At 37.9% G+C, this 20,995-nt stretch overlaps 1 protein-coding gene across 6 annotated transcripts in view; it reads right to left on the reverse strand.

Moving 5' to 3' along the window:
- The window catches only part of RABEP1 (rabaptin, RAB GTPase binding effector protein 1), a 75,561-nt gene that overhangs the window by 42,343 nt on the left and 12,223 nt on the right, over window positions 1–20,995 (reverse strand). For 3 of the 6 annotated variants that reach the window (XM_005284413.4, XM_005284412.5, XM_065573340.1), the window contains exons 2-4: window positions 11,239–11,367; window positions 6,380–6,583; window positions 2,820–2,980 (exon numbers count right to left, since the gene is read on the reverse strand). In XM_005284413.4, the coding sequence (XP_005284470.2) occupies window positions 2,820–2,980; window positions 6,380–6,583; window positions 11,239–11,367 (494 nt within the window). The remainder of the gene's footprint in view (window positions 1–2,819; window positions 2,981–6,379; window positions 6,584–11,238; window positions 11,368–20,995) is intronic. The other 3 variants (XM_065573342.1, XM_005284414.5, XM_065573341.1) reach the window with 1 other exon arrangement.

A 20,995-nucleotide genomic window follows, 5' to 3' on the forward strand; every position in this document is an offset into this window, starting at 1 on the left:
AACCTTAAAATGAATTACACACAAAGCCAAGTTCACAAAACATACAAAACTTTAAAAATACTCACTAAGTTTTCAGTTATTTGCACATTCTGTTTTTACCATCTACTCTCTTCCCTTTGAGGGAAAAAAATAATGACCACACCGCAGCCAAGAATAGTTAGTAAACACATGCCTACAGTACGGTTCATGGTTTCACTTGTTTTAATTATTTTTATAGCCAAATTAAGCAGCAAGATTCAACTGTGATAAAACCCAAACAAGAGAACCAAACAATTTAAATTCTGGCTGACAAATATGCCATTGTGCTTTCACCACTTCACAGTCCATTTCCCCAACCAGTACAGTGTAAGCTGGATGATGTTATACTTATTTTGAACTTCCTGTTTTTGTTTCACTCTTTAATATTATGCCTATTCTGTATCTTATGCTGGGGGTGGGCCTACTAACAATCCTGGCAGGATTATTATTTTTTTGTTGGTTGCAAAATGTAAAGAACCTGTTTCGGAAGGATGGGGGGGCCACTTTTCAGGGAAATCTGAAGGATAATGCTGAGAAGTCTAGACTTTTCATTTATAAAGGAGTCTGTCCTGAGAATGGAACTTATGAACTCAGTGGACGAACGCACCCTACTCCCGCTCCTCTGCGGGACGGAAGATAAAGTGTTATTTTGAAAGTGGAACCAGACATTTAAAGTATCAAATATCTGAGCCAAAGCAACAAAGGAGATTAAGGGTGCCTCCTTTGGGGGTTATAGGCCTTGTGCTGGAGTTGAATGAACGTTCAGTTCTTTCATTCACATGTGATTCACCCATTCTCTCTTTGCAGGCCAGCCATTTCCTCCTTTGTTCCTAAAAGGAGTCCATTTCACCTTATTTTTGTTTTAAGCATTTATTAAACCTCTTGAGTAAAAAATCTGAAACTTCTCTGATGAGGAACAAAAAGTTTTCTTTTGTCCAGGAAAAGCTCATGCCTTAAAAGTGCAGCTAAAACACCCTGCTTAAATTAAGTCATTGGGCCCATTTACCAGCTTTTCCTTTTTTTTTTTTTTTTTTTTTTTTTTTTTTTTTTTAAATGCACGTTTTCCCTCCTTCAGGTTCATCTGAGTTTGGAGATCTTTTTAAAAGGTTCCCCAAGATACTCAAGAGTTTCCATTTTAGGATAATTGTTCATATTTATTTTCTTTGTGTACAAAGCCGAGTTTACAAATGCTGCAATATTTACCTACTACCCTGTGCAACAACCTGAGTAACCTGCAAGCTCAAACTTCGTTAATACAAAGCATAAATGCAGCAGAGAGAAAGGTTTTTTGCACTAGGAACAATTTGTTGGATTGTCCTCTTTGTATTTTTAAGGGAATTTTGTTGAGAACATTGGTGTTTCTGGCAATTTGTTAATTTACTTGTGCAACAAGTTGTGGAACTACATCTTTTCAACTGTAAGCTCTGCAGGGCAGGGACTGTCTCCTTGTTTTGTTTGTACAGCACACAGGCAGTCCAGTCCTGCCTGCGGACGTTGGGTACTACCATAATAAGTGTAGAATACTAAAGAAGCTATTGAATAGCAGTTAGCTACAGCTTCAGCTCAGCAGCGATCGAACCAAAAAAACAAGCAGACCAGCTAGTTTCTAATTTTTTTTTCCATTTTTGAATGACATGCAGATAAACAGGTCAGATCTGTCAGCCCACATTTATTCAATTCCTTATTGAATTTTATTTTTTTGGAAATCCTAGACTCATTTGAGATTCAGATGGTTTCCTTCTAAAGGACTGTTTCAACTAAAATTTTCATTAATTTGCTAAAAGCTCAGGGTTCTTATCTAACCAATCCTGACGCCTGACATCTTAAATTACAAAGATTTTTTTTTTTTTTTAAACAGAGAGAATTTAGACAAAACAGGATGTTTTTACACTCAGGACCTGTTATTCAAAACAAACAGAAAAAAAGAAGTGTTCACATTTAAGGCAGCCTTAGTGATTACAGGAAGAAAAAAAAAAAAATCAAGCGTTCAACCAAAACCAGTGAGATTCTAATGACTAGCATGAGCAATTTTTAGGCTTCAGGAAGTTTCAGAGCTCAAAATCCACTGTATCATTTACAGTGCCGATATATCTCTCGCCATAATATAGCAGCAAGAGGGCAAAGATGCCATCTTCCTCATCTCTGCTTGCTTTAAACATAAAACTGCTATTAAAAGGAAGAAAAATATTACAATCTGACTCTCACGGGCATTCAAAGTAAGGATAAAGTGGCAGATTTCCTGTTATGCAAATCTTATCTTGTATTTGATTTAGAAAAGAGTCACTATGATGATAGGCAATGCTATTTAAAGCAAGATTAATCTAGTCTTTAAAAGATACCTTGAAGCCTGGCACCTTTGGTCATCTCCAGCAGAGGTTTATATAATATATTTTAAGATTCCAAATCATTGATATATGACAAAGACTAAATCTATTTATTATCTGAAACAATATATTTGAAAAAACGAAACAGTTCCTAGCTTACTTATCAGACTACAGTTTTTTGTGAAGATTTCCACAGAATCTAATGCAAGGGCTCCCCCAAATCTTAAAATTCCCCCAAAAGATTTCCAGTAGTCCTAGTTACAAGTTCAGGGTTGAGAATAAAATAGTAATACTTTGCATGTACGGCTGCAGAATCAGATTTTATTGACTTCAATGGGAACAAATAAATAAAGGTTTGCAGGATTAGGCCTTACTGCTCTTTCTAAAGTACATCTAATTACTCTGAAAGAGTAGAAACATTTTCATTAACAGATGTCTACCATCTCACTTTACATTTAGAGATTTATTTCAGCATACCTTTTTCATTTCATTTTCTAGATTTTCCTCTTCTTGACCTTCAGATAGCCGCCTTCTCAACTCTGCTATTTCCCTTTCAACATTCTCCCGGTATTGGCCCCACTGAGCTCGCTCTTGCTCCAGCCTGTGATGAAACTGGAGCTCATAGTCACGAACAGTTTCTGTAAAGCAATGTCACAGAAACTTTCATTATCAGGGCAAGTTATAAAGTGTGAGACTACAAATTATGCAGTTCCAAAGAAAATCTCAGAATGTTTGTGCAAAGCTTGCTGTTTGCGTTGTACAATCCTTTCAATTCTATGTAACACTCAAGACTGTATCTTTTTCATGTTTTGCCTTCTCCCTGTTCCCCAGAGCTCTGTATAATAGATACAACTCTTCTGGCTGAGGACTGTCTGAAACTCCACTTATAGGAATAGTAAAATATTCTTAACTGGCCAAGAGCATCTCTATGGAGTGATTCAAATGATTCCCTTCCCCTCCAGAGGGTGAGTACACTGTCTTTGCAGTACTGCAACCTCACGAAGAGCAGGGAGATCTAGAAATAAGCTACATCTTGTACATGTATCTTGAGATATGTCACATGTTATAGACTTGACCTTGTCCTCAGAGTGTGTTAAATTCCTTTCCCAGAAACGGTTCCAGGGACACAAAAACATGACTCAACAGAACTTCTGAACCTTGGAAGATCATGCAGCATTCTGCTAGTGAAAAAAAATCAGTAAAACTACAGAATTTTTACCACTATTTAAACAGGTCTACAGGCAACTTTCTATCACCCTAAAATTTAATATAGAATTCAAGATTGTTTTTGGCTTTTTGTTTTTGTTTTTAAATAAAACAAGTAAACTGTCCATATTTTTAAAGGATCTCTATTCTGAAGGGAAAAAAAGTCAGACAACGATCTTCTAAACGAAATTATCATGTAAAGAAAATTTTTACAAGATATATCTATTTAAAAATAACTATTTAAGGGCCTCTAAACTGGGCACAGGCAATCCAAGACAGCAACGGTAGTATTTTGTGTGCCCTATGATATGCTATATGCTTCTGTCATACCTTTTAGTTGATCACATTGAACAAAGAACTAACCACAAGTGCAATGAACTGCACCTTGCCAAGAAAGCTACCAGTAACTCAACAGATCCAAGGGAACTAAAATTTAGTCTAGATTAACATCATTAATTTAAATAGCTTCCTATATTCATGCCAAGAGTCACGTTGCTCAAATATGCTATTTCTATTTTGATTTACAAAATCTACCCACAGCAATCTAAACACTATGCAAATAACCAAAATCCCCTTAAAAAAAAGGAACAAAAATAACTTCCACATCCCCAAAAACACAGAAAGGACTAAACCTTCTCAGGTAACTCTGCTTGTCTATTTAGACTGTAAATTATTCAAGGCAGGTAATACCTGTATGTATGACACCTAACGCAATGGAGCCGTGATCTTGGTTGGGGACTCCAGTGTCTTCTATAATAGTCTAGTTCAGTGGTTCTCAACCTTTCCAGACTATTGTACCCCTTTCAAGAGTCTGATTTGTCTTGGGTTATCCCAAGTTTCACCTCACTTGAAAACTACTTGCTTACAAAATCAGCCATAAACATACAGTTTGACACCTGAGCCTGTGTTTCATTTGTGAGCCTTGTCTAAACCCCGAGCCCCATTGCCCGGGGTTGAAGCACGTAACTTAGCTTCGCAGAGCCCCTTGTGGTGGGTGGCCCCAGGCAACTGCCCTGCTTACCACCCCCTAACACCGGTCCCGCATTTGCAACCTGCCTAAACCCGATGCAACCCGCAGGTTGAGAAATACTGATCTAGATGAGTTAAGTACCCCTGGAACACCTCTGCATACCTTCAGGGGTACCTGTACTCCTGGTTGAGAATCACTGATCTAGTTCTGTTATTTGTGTATTAATAAGCCAAATTATGTTTACTTGCCAACTGTGACAGAGTGTATCAGATCCTCTCTACTCCCTACAGCAGGCATTGGAGCCCTGACACTTTTTGCTCAAGGAAAATCCATTCAGACCACACTACCAACAAGACAGGCCTGCTGATCAATCAAGAGCCAGCAGCCCAGTTAAGAAGGCTTGCCTACTTGTCATCAGTGGCAGAACTGGGGAAGACTGGAAGAGAGGAAGACCGTCTCAGTATTAACCCAGTAGGTCAGGGCCTTGCCTTCAAAGTGCTACAACAAAGTGCCTCTATGTGAGGTTTTCTTTCTTTAATTAAAAGGCACAGACAGCCAAGTCCTGAGTTTGTTATTTCACTGTTGAAAGACTGATGTCAAGCTTACTGCATGGGTTTCCTGGTCTCGGCAGGCAGCCAAAACGTTCAGACTAAAGCAGTGAATGCCTAATGCACCAGACTGATCCCACAAGGAGGTGTTGCAGAGCAGCCCCACCTGCCACACCGAAATACATGAAAAGCTGTATTCTCTAGAGTAAATACGTAACAAGGCAGATTTCTGCAATACCTACACCCAACAGGTAGCAAAAATAGTTATCGCAATAGCAGTTATGTCCTAAATTACTGTCTGCATGTTCCTCCTTACAGGTAGTTTGTATCAAGAGTAAATCAGTGAGCGTGCAGCATGCTAGAATGTGATCTATATGAACTATTCTATATTCTTGCAGGAGAAAAAAGAAAGTATGATGACATATTTAGCCACAAGACATGGGAAGAGCCAATGTGATGGCAATGGAGGGACATTTAAATGTTTGGCAAAGACAATTTTGCATGCCAAAGCAGAGAAACAAGTCATCCTGAAGCTGCTGTCAGACTAACCAGGTCACATATACCATTACTTGTCTTTGTGAAGGAGGAATGGCTATATTCTCAGTCCCTGAAGAATGGTCCATACAAGCTAAAAATTTCCCAGTACATATTGCAAGAATTGGAATTGGTCAGCTAAAGACTGAAATCACCAGTCTGCTTAATGTAACTTCCACGGCACAAACTGCTTATTCTGTACAGCAGTGGTTCTCAGCCTTTCCAGACTACTTTTCTCCATCTCAGGAGTCTGATTTGTCTTGCGTGCCCCAAGTTTCATCTCACTTAAAAACTACCCGCTTACAAAAATCAGACATAAAAATACAAAAATATCACAGCACACTATTACTGAAAAATGCTTACTTTCTCATTTTTACCATATAACTATAAAATAAATCAACTGGAATATATTGTACTTAACATTTCAGTGTGATACTTGAGCCTTTGTTTCGCTTGTGAGTCTTGTCTGAAGCCCAAGCCCTATTGCTCGGGGTTGAAGCATGCAACTTAGCTTCGAAGGGCCTCCTGTGGCATGTGGCCCCAGGCAATTGCCCTGCTTGTGACCCTCTAAACCCATCCCGCAACCTTCAGGTTGAGAAACACTGATTTAGATGAGTTGAGTAAACCCTGGAAGATGTCTGCCTACCCCTATGGGTATGTGTACCCCTGGCTGAGAACCACTGCTGTACTGCATCAAGAACAATAACATCACCTATTAAATAAATTGCTTGTTTACCTTGCTGTAACTGCAGTAGTTAGCTAGCTTCCTCTGGACTTACCTTTCATAATTGCTTGTAGTGAAGCGACTTCTTCTTGCCACTGCCTCTTCACCTCATCAATAGCTTCCTGCTTTGTATTCTCAGATACTGTAGCTATGGCTTTGATGTTCTCCATTTCAGCCTGGGCTTCCAATAGTTGTGTCCGCAGATGTCCTAGATCATCTTGTGCTGCTTGCAGTACTACATTTTGCCTTTTCAGGTCCTCTGAAATCAAGTATTCATAGAATCATAGAATATCAAGGTTGGAAGGGACCTCAGGAGGTCATCTAGTCCAATCCCCTGCTCAAAGCAGGACCCATCCCCAACTAAATCATCCCAGCCAGAGCTTCGTCAAGCCTGACCTTAAAAACCTCTAAGGAAGGAGATTCCACCACCTTCCTAGGTAACCCATTCCAGTGCTTCACCCCCTCCTAGTGAAAAAGGTTTTCCTAATATCCAACCTAAACCACCCCCACTAAAACTTGAGATCATTACTCCTTGTTATGTCATCTTGTACCACTGAGAACAGACTAGATCCATCCTCTTTGGAACCCCCTTTCAGGTAGTTGAAAGTAGCTATCAAATCCCCCCTCATTCTTCTCTTCTGCAGATTAAACAATCCCAGTTCCTTCAGCCTCTCCTTATAAGTCGTGCTCCAGCCCCCTAATCATTTTTGTTGCCCTCTGCTTCCATTTAATTTAGTTAACAAATTCAGTTTGAAGTGCAGCTCTATCTGCTACAACAGAAATTGGTGCTTTAGTAAAGGAAAACAAGAGTGAGTCTGAAGTTGAAAACTTTATCCGTGATAGTTAAAGAAAATCTTTAAGTAACATTCCAGGTTTCGCTGCTCATCAAGTTCCTTTTTTATGTGTTTCTCATTCATCCAGTGTAGAGACTGAAGACACTACTACAAAGCAGACACTGTAAATACCACTTATCAATCAATATGCCAATTAAGCTAATTGGACTTTTAACTACTTCACTGTCATGTAACTCACATACTGGGAATACTTGCTGGGAATGAGCATGATCTGGAAGTCAGAGGATAGGACTGAAGTCAGGAAGATTGCTTGGTTTTGCTTTGTAACCTTGGATATGTCACTTACATAAACTGAAATATAGAAGTTATCTGTAAAAGAGGGACACTACCTTGTTGCCTCATGGGAGCCTTAGGAGATGCTTACACTTTGTACAGCACTTTGTGATCCTCTTATTACAGGCACTACAGAATTGCAAAGTATTATTACCCGGACCCCAATTATGCTATAACCATGCAATCTGCAGAAAAATTGACCCTTTATCACAACTGTGCTAAGAATCTAAGCTTTCATTAAAAACACATTCCTCGCCCTTATAGTTACAAATATAACTTTCAAATATAACAGAGCATAAACAAATTATGTATTGTCTTCCAGAGAGTCTGCAGACAACCTGAAACAATAGCTCTGCAAGATGTAAGTTATGCCATTCATCTCATTGGAGGATTAAGTCTGAATCCTAAAGATAAGAATTTGTATATGTCAAGCATTAACTGTTTCACCTATGATAATTTTAGCAGAAACATGCAGCTAGTGTACTGATCCCACAATACCAAACTGCTTCCCGTGCTTCTCTAGTGCAAAAAGGCTCACCCTACCCAACTGCTAGAACGGACATTTCCCCTTCCCACTCCTGATGTAGTTGAGGTGTTGCCAGTGCAAAAAAAATCTGGCATATTGAAAACTGCAGATGTAAAAAAGTATAAAATGAGCTGAACAGCAAAACAGACACACAGGACTACCTGCTGATATTATTTGTTTTCATACTTAATTCATAAAAACCTCCATTTTTATTTAAAGGAAGCGGTTGCAGAAGCCTGCTATACCAAACTGCCACAGAATCCAAGGACTTTGCCACAAAATGAATCCTGTGTTCTGCAAAGTACGAGGCACCTTGACTATTACTATTATGAGGACTTCCTTTCCCCAATAACATTTGTGTCGTTATTTCCAGCTTTTATAGCAATATTTAGTTTATCAGCCTTATGTTTATAGTTCTACTGCTTTCAATCAATTGTTCTTTTTCCTTTCACACCTCATAATACTTTAGTTTCAAACCCTGCTCTATTTAAACAAAAACTCTTTAAATTACTAAATTCCTGACCTTGCATGCTGTATTGAAATGTCTTATGGAACTAGGTAGACCAGACTAAGATGTTTTACATAAAAAAAAAAGCACACTAAAAATATTTTTAAGTGCACATTTTGTATTCCTAAATGTAATGCATACAACATTGTAGTCTGCTGCAAAAATATTTTCCTCAAGAGACACCGCAAGGATGATAATAAAACAAGTTAAATATCAGTTCACACTTTGGGCTGGCGTTCACTGAACGTGACAATGCAGCCTTAAGGAGTCATGTAAACTAATGGGATGTTAAACGCGACTTTGCAGTCAGTGTAGAGAGGGACACCGAGTCACATTCATAGAGTTTAAGGCCAGATGGGACAATGAGATCATTTAGTCTGACCTCCTGTAGATCACAGGCCACCATCACCACCACCCGGCACCTATACTCAAAACACAACAACTGAAATTAGACCAAAGTACTAGAGCCCACAGAAGATTCCTATGGTTCCAGAAGAGTTTTACCCACAACCAGCTGACATGTTAAATAAGATGTGTCCTCCCTCTACGCTGACTTATGTTTTTTAACATCATGTTAGTTAAAATGACTTCTCAAGGTTATGTTGTAACACACTAATTTTCTAGTGCAGAAAAGTCCATTAGTGGTAATGACTACCCCTATGCTTTAATATTTGTTTGCCCCCACCACCATCCACACCACCACCACCACCATCCACACCACCACCACCACGGCCTAATTACCAAAACGGACACGGTAAAGAAGCCAGTCACCTGGCAGGAAGTACACTCTTTAGGTTACAATACAGGACTGGGAGCTAGTCAAGCTGTATTCTATTTCTGACTCTACTACATACTGCCTGTGTGACCTCAAAATAATAATTTAATCTCTCTTTGCCTCAATTTCCCTATCCATAAAATGGTGGTGAGAGTACCTGTCTGCTTCAAAGGGATGTTACTACCAGTCATCAGTTAAGCCTTGTAAAAAGCTTTAAGATTTTTATTCTTTATTATTTGTATTACTATAGTGCCCAAAGGGCCAAATCAAGGTCAGGGCTCTTTATACAAGGCAATGCACAAACACAACAGAAGGGATATTTTACCCAAGATTCTTCAAGGCAGGGAAAGTGCCTGGAAAGGGCAAAGTACTTACGTTAGGGTTTTCAATAGCACCCCTTTCACGTTGGTGTCTATGCACCTACGTGAAAGGAATGTCAAGAGGAAAAGTGATTTCTAACTATTTTAGTTTGGGGAGGGAGGTTGCTGTTGCTGACCACAGTCCAGCAGCGTCTTGCCTTTACGTTTTCATTTCCCTGGTCCCAATAGCTAGAAAAACACTCTATGCTCTTGTCTTCAATATGTCAGCTGTACATGCGTATGAGAGCAGAAAAATAAGCAAGTTGTAGTTTTAATGAAATTTTTCTTGGCTTTACTTTCTTTTATATTTTTAGGACAAGAAAGCAGTTAGGATTAAAAGGAGTCAGTAAATCAACCCTGCACTTAAATAGAAGATAGCTGCTTTTCTCCATTCTTCTACAGCAAGTACATGAGCTAGTGGGGTTCACATTTTCCTCAAAGAGTGTTACTAAAAATAAATACTTTTAGCTGTCAAATTTAAGCTATGCAAGTTTGGCTGCTTACGTTACAATTAATCAGACTGATCAATCATTCAAGATATAAAACCCAATTACATACTATGTAACAAGCTGACCACAACTGACAGAGCACACGGAAAATGTGTCTCTAAGTGTTCCTGTTAGTTACTGGTCAAAGAGGATGAAAACCCTTTTACGTCAGTGGGTTTGTATTAACTCAGTGGTTTCCAAACTGTGGTCTCTGAAGCATTTATTGGTGGTCAGTCGAAAGCTGGCAGGTCACATGGTGCTTGGCACCACCTCCTTGCTTCCAGCTACTGCTTCTACTGTAGTCAAGAGCCTAAAGGACTATAAAAATAGCTGGAAACAAGAAGGAACCAGCCTGTCCCCACTAGTGGGCATTGCTGTAACAACAGAACAATGGCAACGACCAGAGCCATCAGCAGAAGTTTAAAATTAATCAAACAATGTCCTAAGATTCCTTTTCCATATAAGCAATTACTGTAATTGCCCCAAGGATATTACACAATTGTGAATTGGAGGGGATGGTGTCCAGCAGATGCTATCACAATGTGGTCTATGCTATGAGAGTTTGAGCACCCCCACATTACTTTATTTTAAAAAGCAGGATACTGTGGAATTTTATGTGCATTTCAAGATGATTTGCTGACTCCTATCAGTAGGGGTATATACTTTAAAGTCAAATTACATTTTTCTTTCTTTTTCACCTTACGTTAACTCTCCATTTCAAGATTTCTACATAAAAGGAGAACAGTTGTATGATAATTACAGAAAACAAAATCTTCATAAATTAGATTACAAAGAAAGGTGGCTGATACATTCTGAAACTCTAATTATGTAACCAGATAACTGTTAGGGTTTTTCTCTTTGCCTCTTTATATTGGCCTTTAAAAAAGTTTGGCAGGAAAACTCACATTTTCTGTTGGCTAATAAGAGACTTTAACAGTGTCTTACCACCTGTCAACCAGGATATCCCACCAACCGACTGCCAATGCAAGAAAACCTTTGCTTTAAACCCTACTTCTTTAAAAAAAAAAAAAAAGGGGGGTTAGCACTACTAAGATTGTTCTCTAACCAGGGATTATTCAAGGCTTAGCATAAAAATAGGCTTTAAAATAATTCAGAGAACCTAGAACTTACCTTCCTTAGCCAAGTATAACTCTTTAAATTTTGCCCTCTTTTGATTAAATTCTTGCTCAAGCTGCTGGTTTGTACGCAGAAATTCTGCATTGACTTTTTCCAATTCTGCTAGCCGTTGCAGAAGAGCAGCTAGAACAAAAACAAAAAAAGTAAGGTGTGTCACTAACAGTTAAAGAATCCCACACAATCACATGTTGCAACTTTAAGACTTAGGATTTATGATTTTAAAATATATTTTTCACTCATTAGCTCAAGTGTTATCCAATGACAAGCCACTATGCCTGGTCAAAGGTTTTTGTGTTGTTTTGTTTTGTTTTTTAAAAACCAGCAAGAGTCAACAGTTCTAGTCATTACAACAGTGAGTTCTGGCATACATCAACTGCAGCTAAGAATAACTCTTCGGGTTGACTCTTGAGTCATACTGAATCCTTCTTGAAAGGAGAATTCACCACATACAAGGAAGGGACAAGTTACAAGAACTATGTTTAGTAACTGTATTACCACCAGGGATTTTATTCTGACATTAGGGAATCTGTTTGCATTCTTACTTTCTCCCTGTACACACATATCCTCACTCCCATGTATGAAGTCACAAAGCACTTATTACATATCAGGGGTTAAAATTAAAACAGGTTACTGGCTATGGGTACTAAATGAAAAGGTGAAACCCATCCCTCAACCATGTCATACTCTTCCCTGTCTCCACTGCTTCCTCCCTGCTAGAGCAGAGTTTGTCAAACTCTAGTCCATGGACTATTGGTGATCCTCAGAGCATTTATTAAATGGTATGCAGAGAAACGACCACTCATGTGGCAATTTCTCCTTATTTAAAGCTGCTCAACTGCCTTAAGACAGCTAAAAATACATTAAGTACTTTCTAAAAAAATTTTTTTCCATGCAAGCAATTATTGTAGTTGCCTTAAGGATGTCATTATTGGAAATAGTAGGGGAGGTGGTCCACAAATACCAACACACTCTATAAAAATACAATCCACAAAGAAAAAGCAAGAAAGAACCTCTGTGATAGAGAATTCAGAATCTCAACAAAAAGTACCATATGTTGCTATAAAGCAAGAATTTTTGCTATAATTGCCTCCCAGGTACTGGTCATGAGGCAAGATATAAACTTTGTCAGTTTCCCAGGAAGTACAGTGACACCTTAAGAAACAGAAGGTTTCAGATTACACACTTTAGAACAGTCTTTAAAAATTCAAATAGAAAACAGCAAAAAAATTTATAAAACCCACAGACATGCTAAATACTTCTCACGCTATAATTTCACCAAGCAAATGAAGTTCGGTTAAGTATTTCTCTTTCAATTCTACAACAGCATTTTATGAAGAAGTTTCGCCTCCACCATGTAGACAATCTGAGTCACTGCTTTGAAATAATAGCCTCTTCATAGCACAAGCTAGTTAAATCGATACCCCACCTAATGTATTAAAATTGCTTACATGTCACACAGACACTAACATACTCTCCACCAAAAAGAAAAGTGTTAAAAATAGCACATTATACAATAAGATGCACTACTTTCTGCAACCTCAAGTACCTTTAAGCAGCACAAGAGGTGTAATGAGGACTATGTAGTGGTAAAAAGCCAGAGAGGAAAACAATGATCAATTTGCCATTGAAATTTTGTGAATTCAAGGATAATGTTCATTTCTGTTAATTTTTGGCCATCTAGGAAGAGATTAATTTTTGGTTACCTAGACCTAAGAAAGATATGAATAGCGGGATTCTCTAGAAGTAAGACTACATGTTGTAGACTTCTGGTTATAAAATAAAACTAGAATGTTTAACTGAAAAAAATATGTTCTTTGACTACACGTCTAATCTAATACAGGTAGCAGAGGGAAATCAAGTTAGACTAGCATTATACAATTTTTGTATCTAATTCCAATAACTACTAAATCTCTGAGGCAGCAGAACCCACACTGCTGTGAACACAGATTAGCATGGGGAAATCTATTATACACAAGTAAGCCACTCCTAGGCTAAGAAAGAGCCTATGAAATTTCAACCCCAAAGGTAGTTGTATGGAAAAATACTGAAAACTGAGATGGCATTTATTTTCTAAGCCTCTATCACAATTATAGCATTTCTATTATGATGCTATCACACACAGAGGAGTAAGTTTTAAGAAGGGTGGTTTTCCTTCTGTGGATGCTATTTGCATCCATAATTAAACTCTGAGCCCAGATTTGAGTAGCTATACATCTGAGTGACTACAGGTACAATTATTCCGACTGGCCCAGATCCGAAATCCAATTAAATTAATGGCAAGAATCGAACAGATATCAATGGGCTTTGGATCAGGCTCCCTGGACATACCTTTAATCTGTAATTTAACAGTTACAGGTGCAAATTGCACCTGGTCCTTAGCTCAATTGAACATTCACTTTAAAATCTATCAGGACAAAATACCAATCTATATGCAACTCATGCTTCTATTTCTCACACAATTTTTCAAATGGAAAAGATGTCGTAGGCCATTCCTGCTGAGCTCTCATTTCCACACACGGGAATGCAATCTTCAGTGTTTAATGACGCTGATGAAATAAATAGTAAACAAAGCCTGATGGATTGGTAGCACTTGCAGAACTCCGCCTGACTGAAACAGGATCTCCTGTTACAAACAGGAGATCAGAACATACAAAATGTTATAATAGCATTGGTATGAAATTCCTCTGAGGCAGCAGAACCCACACTGCTGTGAGCACAGATTAGAATGGGGAAGTCTAATTTATCAAAAAGAATAAGTTACCCCACTCTATTTTAAGGGCTATTTTTAAATTAACTTGACATGTCAAACTGAAAGAGGAAATAAAAAAGGATTGGCTCTTTAGTCAACCATTTCTGATCTATAAACAAAGTATATTCCAGAATATCCATTGCAAACAGATATGTTATTGAAGAGATGGCTAGAGAGTCCTTATTCAACACACAAATAGAAATAAAGCTGATGATTTTATAACTATGTGATTTTGGACTGCATATCTCATGTCATGAGCAGGAGGTAGTACACTCTCCCTTCACTGGGGAGACTATACCTAAGAATGTTGTATTCTGTTCTGGACATATCAATACTGGAAAAGGCTCAACAGATTAGAGGGAATATAGAGACTGGGCAGCAAAAACAAAATACCTATTTTTTAGGGGATTCATTTATGAGAGAGAGCTAAAAATTAAATGAAGGGATCCTTCGTGTATGGAGGAACCACTTGTTGGAAGATAAGAATCTCTTAATACAACATGAATAAAATTTGTAATATAACAAAGCATAAGGACAATAAAAATTCTCTCATTGACTTGTCACTCTAAAGCTGTTTGATAGAACACTTCCCAAATGGGCTAAAATATTATCTATACTAAAATTACCAGTTATGCAAATATATAGCAATCACTCCAGAACTAAGACAGAAAGCCGATTATCAATAAGATTATTTTTGAGCACACTGTGTCTATTTACAATTTAACAACACAAAACTTTCCACTCAATATTTTGAGTGTAGAGGAAGGCATCAAGATTTCAGACCTACAAAACCACAGCTGAACCACGAAAACTGGATCATAAATATATTTTTAAAGATCTGAGAAATATTTTATTTATAGACAATGTCATTTGTATCATTTTCCGTGGGTCTTCATGTTGCTGTCCCTATAACAAAAAGGGGAAGAAAATGAAAATGTCCAGCCCCCCTGTGCTTATTCCCCAAACCAAGACACTCATTTGCGGTGACCTCACATTTGCCTGAGAGTGACACAAGTGTGTGATATTTTGGCTCAGAAAGCAAGAAATTAGCAGCAAGAAGAGAAACTCTCAAAAAAATAAAAAAAATAAAGAGCAATCTTTTTCCATAAGGCTGTAGTGGTACGGCCCGTGGGCCACAGGTTGCCCACCACTGCCATAAGGTGTCAGCAGAGGTCTTTAAAATTTTGGAAAAGTCAATTCTTGCATGCAGATATTTTGAAAAACAGGCTCCTGGAATTTCATTTAAGTGTATACATTTTTAAAACTTACACCCCACTGCATCCTCCAAAAAAGTAAAAAAAATTCCATGTGTGTATCTCTAGAATGAGTAACAAAATCCACTAGTGTCCTTGCTGACAAGCGAGTAAGACACAAGCAATTCCTACTCTGAAGTTAAAATGGCTCAAATCACAGGAAACAAAACTTAATCTTTGAGAGCAAGGTTAATAGCCAAAAAAGCTGGAAGGAAAAGAGAACCTTGATTAAAGTTACTGGGTTCTCTCGGATACACATGTAGCCACAAACAGTAGGCATTTTAACTACCGGACCTGGACAAATAACTAGAGTATGTTCATTAGTCTAGCTACTTTTTTCTAGTTTTATTTGAGGACAGATATTTGTATCAGAGATTTTTCAGTTGATATCTCTGTTTTTAGAATGACTTTTTTTTAAAATAGTTGGGCTCTTCATTATAATAACTGAATTTTATTTCCTGGGCAGATTATTGCATACAACAAAGTGAATTAAGATCCAGGAAAATGTAACTGCAGCTGTGCAACAGAATACATGGGGTCGGTAGTGTTACAGAAAGTAGTTCTGCAGTAGTAACATTCTGAGTATGTAATTAGAGTATATTTAAATAGTGAGATTTTGAGAAATGTATCACTTTTCTTAGCAATCTTCTGGAAGTACCACTTACTTTATCACACAGGTGCAGGCTATTCACAGGAAGTTATCCAGCTGTCCTTCACCTGGAAATTTGATCAACTTGCCCTTCTGCACATAGAGACTAACAATTAAACACTCCGACACTTCTGTATGAACAATGCTACACAGAAATAAGTTATATGCTATTGATAAATGTACCTATTGTTTAACACTCAGAATTTTCAGTGTTTCTGTAATGCCTGCAAGCAGTCACGCTACAGTGCTAACATTAAAACAAAGCACTGCATGTTCAAAAAGTCAAATTGGAACAGGCTGTATTATAATACAAGTAATATATAAACTTTTTATAAAACTGAATCAGTGAAATGCATTTTCTCCTAGAAGATGCAATCTTTGAACACTTGTTTCTTTGTATTTATCCCCATTCATAGAATCATAGGACTGGAATGGACCTCGAGAGGTGTTCTAGCACTCAATGCAGAACTAAGTTATCTAGACCAGACCATCCCTGCTGGTATTTGTCTAACCTGCTCTTAAATATCTCCAGTGACAGAGATTCCACAACCTCCCTAGGCAATTTATTCCAGTGCTTAACTACCCTGACAGTTAGGAAGTTTTTCCTAATGTCCAACGTAAACTGCTCTTGGTGCAATTTAAGCCCGTTACTTCTGGTCTTAGCCACAGAAGTTAATGAGAACATTTTTTCTCCTTCCTCCTTGTACTTGAACAGTTGAACTGTTTTATGAACTTGAAAACTGTTACCATGTCTTCCCTCCGTCTTCTCTTATCTGGACTAAACAAACCCAATTTTTTCAATCTTCCCTCACAGGTCATGTTTTCTAGACCTTTAATCATTTTTGTTGCTCTTCTCTGGACTTTCTCCAATTTGTCCCCATCTTTCCTGAAATGTGGTGCCCAGAACTGGACACAATACTATAGTTGAGGCCTAATCAGCGTGCAGTAGAGCAGAAGAATTACTTCTTGTGCCTTGCTTATAACACTCTTGCTAATACATCCCAGACATTTTCTTTTTTTTGCAACAGTGTTACAATCTTGACTCATTCTTAATTTTCCTTTTCTACTTGTGTATGGATTTATGCTACAGGAAGGTTTTGAGTAGAAAAAAGTGAGAGGGAAAGAGGAAAGGTAGTTAAATAGATGGGAAGAGTATTGGGGAGGGACGGAGATGAAGCAGAAAAAAGTTCAGCAGTAAAGGGAGAAGTATGGAAAAAAGTGAGGATCAGCTAGGGTTAAACAAATACAGCTGAAACAAATTAATCCTGCATAAATGTATGCTTTAACACTAATAAATAATATGTTCCAATATTTCTAAAGTAACAATACAGAATGCTACATAAATGTTATTACTAGTGATTTCATAATCTTATGCATCCGAAGAAGTGGGCTGTAGTCCACGAAAGCTTATGCTCTAATAAATTTGTTAGTCTCTAAGGTGCCACAAGTACTCCTGTTCTTCTTTTTTTAAAATACCTGTATCTGCTTTGTGTAGCTGAGGTTGTTATTCAACATAGAAAACGTACAGGACCTTCAGCAATACTATTTTTTATGTGGCAATGTGGCTATAATGCAACCCATACATGTGCAAGAGACCCAAAATGAGGGAGAGTTCTTCGGTTCTAGTCATGAGCATTGATGGTTAGTTGAAATGTCCGTTAGCATTACTAAACCTGTTGTCTATTAAGTATCTTGAAACTACACATTTTATTTTCTTATATCTTTGGTGTCCAACTGACCATATTTTAAATTTTTAGTAAAATAATTTTGGAACATATTTTTCATGTCAAGTGGTTTATGCAGATTTTGAAAAGAATAATCAACTTAACTATTTCTGGTTCTAGCATTTCACCACTCCTCCCCCCACTTTATTTCCCTTTCTTTTTGGGTGTTTTGGCCATTTCATTTCTTGCTTATTCCCGCCTGTTCCGTCCAACCCCCATCTCTAGCCTCTTTTGCCGTTTTGGACCCCAAATCTCCTCCTCAACTGCTCCAATCTAGCCCCAGATACAGATCCTACTCATTGATTTCCTCCCAATTCTGATAACCCAGTTCATGTTCTGACTAATACTCCCCATATATTTTAAATAAAAAAGCAAGCTAAGACCTAAAATATCTCTCAAGCTTTTCTCTACTTAAAGGGTCTGAATTTTACTTTTCAGATAAAAGCATCCTTGTCTATCTTATACCACCATCCTTTTAGCCACTCTGGACTCCGGTTAAACTTAGCTAAACTTTAAAATTTAATTGGAGTCTACTTAAACATTGATGTTTAACTTAATGCAAGTGAGTAATGTTCCATTGAGTTCAATGGGTCACATGCATAAAGTTAATCAAATGTACAGAACTTTGCAGAATTGGGCCTTAATTATTTTCTAGTTCTCTATCTTTTATTTTCCTTGCTATAAGCACCTTTGTTTTTACAGGCAGTTCAGTAATGCACTCATGGGTTTCACCTTCTTTAATTATTAAATAACCTATTTTATCTTTGGTATTTCTTTTTCTAATATACGTGTAAATTCCTTTTTATTGCTTCCCTCTTTAACAAGCAGTAAAATCAGTGGGAGCACACATTCCATGTCTTTTGTCTGTGGACATGTTAAACTTGATTTTATATATTTCTTTAATTTGCCTTTAGTTCATTTCTACAATTTTGTTTAAAAAAAGAGACATCACACAGATCCTTATGAAACCACATTGGAAACTTCTTATTCCTAACACGTCTTTTTCCAAGAACTGCCATCCATTACCGCTCCAGCCTTCTTCCTCACATGAGTCTAATACTCCTTCTGCTAAACCATGTTCACCAAAGTCCTGTCTACACGAGCTTTTTTCAGAAAGTCACCCACTTTTTCTGCTCCGTCAGTGAAGTGCTAGTGTAGACAGGATACTAGTGGTTTTTAACTACAGTGTTGTGCAAACCAGCTCAGGGCAGGCTCGGGTGGCACAGTAATAAAAATACAAGTGGCCTGCATGAACTAGCACTCAAACTGTTGCTACCACCAGTGAAAGACTTCCCCAAAAACATAGTGTAGAAAGGCCTGGATTTTTTTTTAAATGCCTATCAAAATAAGCCAGCTATGCATTAGGTTTCTATATTTCAACTTCTATTTTCAGGAAGCTAATCAGTTGGTGGCGATTGGAATCATTAATTCCTTCATTTCCTATCTGATTAAAGAATCACCATCATTTCCCCTCACCCCACTGTATGTCAACGCCTGCAGTCAACCCTCCTTCCTTAGATATTAACATTGCTTCTGATTTAACAGACAGCTGCCATAGACCAGAGGTTCAAATTAATGTTTGTTTTTTTTAAGTTTGTGCACACAAAAAACTTGACTGCATTTTTCCTGTATTACTAAGACTGAATAGATTTCCTTAGCCAAATCTTTTCAATATTCGTTTAATGTGAAATAGAGTCCTAAAGAGTGTGTTCACCACTCCCTTTATTCTGTCAGACTGGTCTACTTCACTAATAGGTAAACAAAACAGTTGAGTAGAAAAACATTCTAAACCGATATGCAGAATAAGCTCTCTTCTAAGCCAAGTCTCATCAAGATCACCAAATGTACAAACTTTCTCTACCTCACCCAATATTTTAAAGTGAACCCTATTAAATGATCAGGTGGTATAATGCTTCACAACTAAGGTCTCATCTACACTGGTGGCGACACTTTGGGTATGTGTAGCTACATACCGCAGTGAAAAAGCAGACTGTAGCTACACCCAGAAACGAAAGTCTCTGGCAGGGGGGAGGCAGCAGGGAAAGGCTCCAACAGCGAGAAGCTACCAGAGACTTTCCCTAGTGCCACCCGCTAGACCCGTTCTCCAATTCCAGAGCCTTTCTTGGAGGCAGGGAAAAGCTCTGACAGCAGGATACTACACCGCTGAAAACAGCAGTGTAGAGGTTGGAGGCACTGCTTGGGTGTGTCTATACACATTTAGGATATATAGCCTAAGGTTCTGGTGTTTCTATACTCTACTCGCCTAAGCAGTGCTTGTCTACACTGCTGTTCATACCCGTGGCTAGGGTGTGTGTGCAATGTGTGTACTCTACATCCCATTATAAGTGTATACATAGCCTAAGGTAATACTAAACTCACAAGTTTGAATTTCATGGATCATTCACATGAGTATAAATGTCTTCAACTAAATCTTCACTATGCTACCAGATCTCATTGTTTATAGCAACTAACCACAGAACCCAGAAGAGGATTAATTGTCTTAACTTCAAATTTACTCACTTTAATGACTTTTATCATCTTCTATATGCAATCTAAAGTGTTCTGTTTTATAAAAGAAATAAAGTTTCAACAAAGATTACAGTTTATTCTGTTTAATCAAATATTGCCAATATCTGGTGATTTAATGTCCTTCAGATCCACACGCATTTAGGAAAAGATTTTGATACTAGTGTCACCACAAGTCAAGACCATTCCATAAAACAAAACAAAAAAACCCCTAAGGTTCTTCTGCAGTTTTGCCATTTTAGCTAGACTTATTATCTAAATGTAGACTTGGGCCGGTCAACACTTACTCCCAAAACTACCTATCTCCCAAAACTCTGAAGAGGCTCATCAGAAAAGCTTCATGTAGATTAAGTGTCTCCTTAACTCTACAGGGGAAGGGAAATCCAGTGTTGAACCCAATACCCTTTAAAATTAACTTTAGGAAACAAAAATAAAGAGGGTAACTGGAGAGAGATTCATGTAGATCAGGGGTTGGCAACCTTTCAGAAGTGGGGTGCCGAGTCTTCCTTTATTCACTCTAATTTAAGATTTTGCGTGCCAGTAATACATTTTAACATTTTTAGAAGGTCTCTTTCTGGAAGTCTATAATATAACTAAACTATTGTTGTATGTAAAGTAACTAAGATTTTTTAAATGGTAAAGAAGCTTCACTTAAAAATTAAATTAAAATGCAGAGCCCCCCAGACCGGTGGCCAGGACCCAGGCAGTGTGAATTCCACTGAAAATCAGCTCGTGTGCTGCCTTTGGCACGCGTGCCATAGGTTGCCTACCCCTGATGTAGACAGAAATAATAGGCAAGAGTATAAGCAAAGGAAGAGAGTAAAATGTAAAGAAAGTAGAAAAAGAAGGA

Source organism: Chrysemys picta, chromosome 19 (genome assembly GCF_011386835.1).
Source record: "Chrysemys picta bellii isolate R12L10 chromosome 19, ASM1138683v2, whole genome shotgun sequence".
Classification (NCBI taxonomy): domain Eukaryota; kingdom Metazoa; phylum Chordata; order Testudines; family Emydidae; genus Chrysemys; species Chrysemys picta.